Here is a 2787-nt window from a genome sequence, read left to right on the forward strand (position 1 = left end):
AGAAATTAAGCAACATGAGCTGATATACACAGCTAACAAGTGGCAGAGCCAGGTTACCTCATTATTCAAACTCCAGAGGATGTGCTTTTAACCAGATCATATCTATCTTTAAAAAAATTGTTTAGTTCATGCATGCAAAACATTTAGTATTTCTGGCATATTAAAATGATTAATAAATTGTAACTATTATCATACTACATTAAGAATGACACCGATCATCAATTTAGTAACTTTTGTTGGTCATACTGTGAAATACCAAGTATACAAAAAAAGAGGAAAATTAAAGCTTTTTTCCCCAACAATCCTGTTAAAATTAATGATAGATGACAACAAATCAACAGCAAATTTTATTTCATGTGAATATTTTTGTAAGAATAGTGTGGGTATAAATTTTAGGGTTAAGAAATGAATGAAAGTTCTGTTGATGAAAAAAGTAGAATTTAGAATTAGGAGTCTAGTCAGGTTGAAGTCCTATATTGTACTTATTTATAAGGCTTATTCTAATGATAGAATTATAACTATGTAGATATGTTCATTCATTTTCATCATCTATTTTGGTTCTACTAGTGGCAAATATATTCACTTTAAACTAGCTAACCATAGTTTATAAGACTCATATTCACCAGTTTATTATTTTAGTGTTTGATGGCTAAAATAAACATCAGAATAAACTTTCAGGGAGTATTTTAAATAAGACATCCTAGGACTAAGACACTGAGAGACTCTATTAAGTTCCTAAATATATTAACAAAAATGTATTGAGCAAATATTCTCTGTTGGGCTCCATGTGATTCCTATTATCATTGACCATTATGAAATCTGATAATACCCATGAGTATGTCTACTAACCATAAAGCAGACCAGGACAAATCAACCAAGTTGTGTTTGAATAGAAATTTTTAAAGAAAAAAATGCAAAGCACAGTCCAATGTTTAGCCAAGAATTAGAGGGTTGAAACCAGGCTTATTTATTTTCATCTTCTTTCTGCCATCTTTTAACCAACCTTCTCAGAATAAGATGTGATTTTTGAGACAGAATGAAACACATATCCAAATTTTAATACAGTAAGAATAGGTATCCTGAATAAATGAGAACTCTAGACAATCAAGGTTTCAAAATTCTACGCTTCCTGGGAGTTAAAGAAGTTTGGCAGAAACAGAACAAATTAATCAGCAGATTCATCACCTGCCAATTTTTTCTGTACAATTTTCTTGATTCTGGGAGCATCTGGGTCCAGGCAGATTTTCCTCCCATCCTTCAGTGTGGCTCTGCAAGAGAGAACAGGGTTATCTGTGGGTGTCCTGACCTGAATATCAGAACTAATCCAAATCCATGAGACTGGAGGAAACGAGTGCATATGCAGATGGTGGTAGAGGGTTTCTCTGATAAGGCAATAGCACAGAAACAGCAACTTACATAACTTCGACTTGGTTGCAATGGGTTCCTTTCCCGATCACTTCCAAACTTTGGATGTTTTTGGGATGAATTCCAGAGGTTGTCTTCATACACATGCAGCGCAGTTCAGCATACAAGTCACTGTCTAGACTTTCCTCTAGGGTAGAAAATGTGACGTATTGGTGGTCATGAATATTTTCCTCAGGTATCTTATTTGCAGATTGAGGGTAATTGTACCTCTCTCATAAAGCCATTGTGAATATGATCTGTAACGCTTTAGTAAAGTGCCCAGCAGATTGCCCAGCATACAAGAAGTGAGACGTGACCCCACTGTGTGCCTCCTCCAATTGGAGTTGTTGGTATAATGGCACTCTCCAGCCCCAGAAGCACCAAGCTAGTCTTAACCCCAAAGATAGGTGTAGCAGAAGCAGCAACAGGTGCAGGGAAGAAGGGCCTCTACCTTTGCCTTTCGCCAAGTTTCTCTTAGTTTGTCCTTTGGTGGAGGAAGCCAGAGTAGTCAGCAGCAGCAACAGAAGCAGCAGCACCTGCAAGGCATGAAGTGGTTTCGCACTGTTACAGGAAGGGGTGGTATAAAGTCTGAGGCTCATGGTGGAGAAGGCTGAGCTAGAGTTGTTTCCAGAGCCAGAAGACCTCTGAGTGAGGGTGAGTTGCTGCCTACAAGTCTGCAGATAAGTGGCTTCTCATGCCCTGAAGATGTCATTTATATGCTCTCTCTCAAAGCCAGTAAGAAGGAAGAGATAGGGAAGGAGGAAGTGAGGGTATGTGGTGATACACACACAAGCATTTGAAGCTGTGCCCAACCCAGAGAAAGACCAGACAGGTCAAATTCCTACTAAGTTGCTTAATACGCATCACTTCACATTCCCACTCTCCCTTTCTCAATACTTATCTTCCTTACACATGTGTAAGAACTCCGTTCAGGAAGGTAAGAACTAGACTGAAATGCTACATGCATTTTCTTTGTATGATTTATAACAATATGCCCTGCCTTTTCTATAATGCAGTTTTTAGGCTTAATAGAAACTTTAGGAGCACCTGAAGGCACAAACTTGTGGCCCTTGAAAGAGAAAGTTATCTTTCCTTGTTAGTGCCAAAGAAAGCAAATGTTCTTTTCATGGAAGTTGATAAATATTGGGATTGGTTTTGAGCATGTAAGTAAAATAAGAGCCAGTTACCATCAAAGGTTGTCTTTGGATTTTAGCTTATTGGATTCTTTCTGCCTTCAATCTATATTATGTTTTGTAATTTCATCTAGAAACTACAAATGAAACTCATCCTCCTTTGTATTACAAAAGAAGCTACTTGTTTCTACCACCTAAGAATACCTAAAAAGCACGACCCAGCATATTTTTCTTTTTCTTTTTAATTCAA

General features: G+C 37.3%; 1 protein-coding gene across 1 annotated transcript; it reads right to left on the reverse strand.

Annotated features, from left to right (window-relative positions):
- Nucleotides 1-334: 334 nt before the first annotated feature.
- On the reverse strand, nucleotides 335-2090 carry PPBP (pro-platelet basic protein). Its single transcript, XM_054485730.1, has 3 exons — nucleotides 1856-2090; nucleotides 1417-1552; nucleotides 335-1268 (listed from the first exon to the last, which is right to left on the reverse strand). Exons 1-3 carry the CDS (start codon nucleotides 2001-2003, stop codon nucleotides 1166-1168), a joined length of 387 nt encoding a protein of 128 aa, XP_054341705.1. The 5' UTR covers nucleotides 2004-2090; the 3' UTR covers nucleotides 335-1165.
- Between the last annotated feature and the right edge of the window lie 697 nt (nucleotides 2091-2787).

The sequence above is a fragment of the Pongo pygmaeus genome, chromosome 3, assembly GCF_028885625.2.
Source record: "Pongo pygmaeus isolate AG05252 chromosome 3, NHGRI_mPonPyg2-v2.0_pri, whole genome shotgun sequence".
Taxonomy (NCBI): domain Eukaryota; kingdom Metazoa; phylum Chordata; class Mammalia; order Primates; family Hominidae; genus Pongo; species Pongo pygmaeus.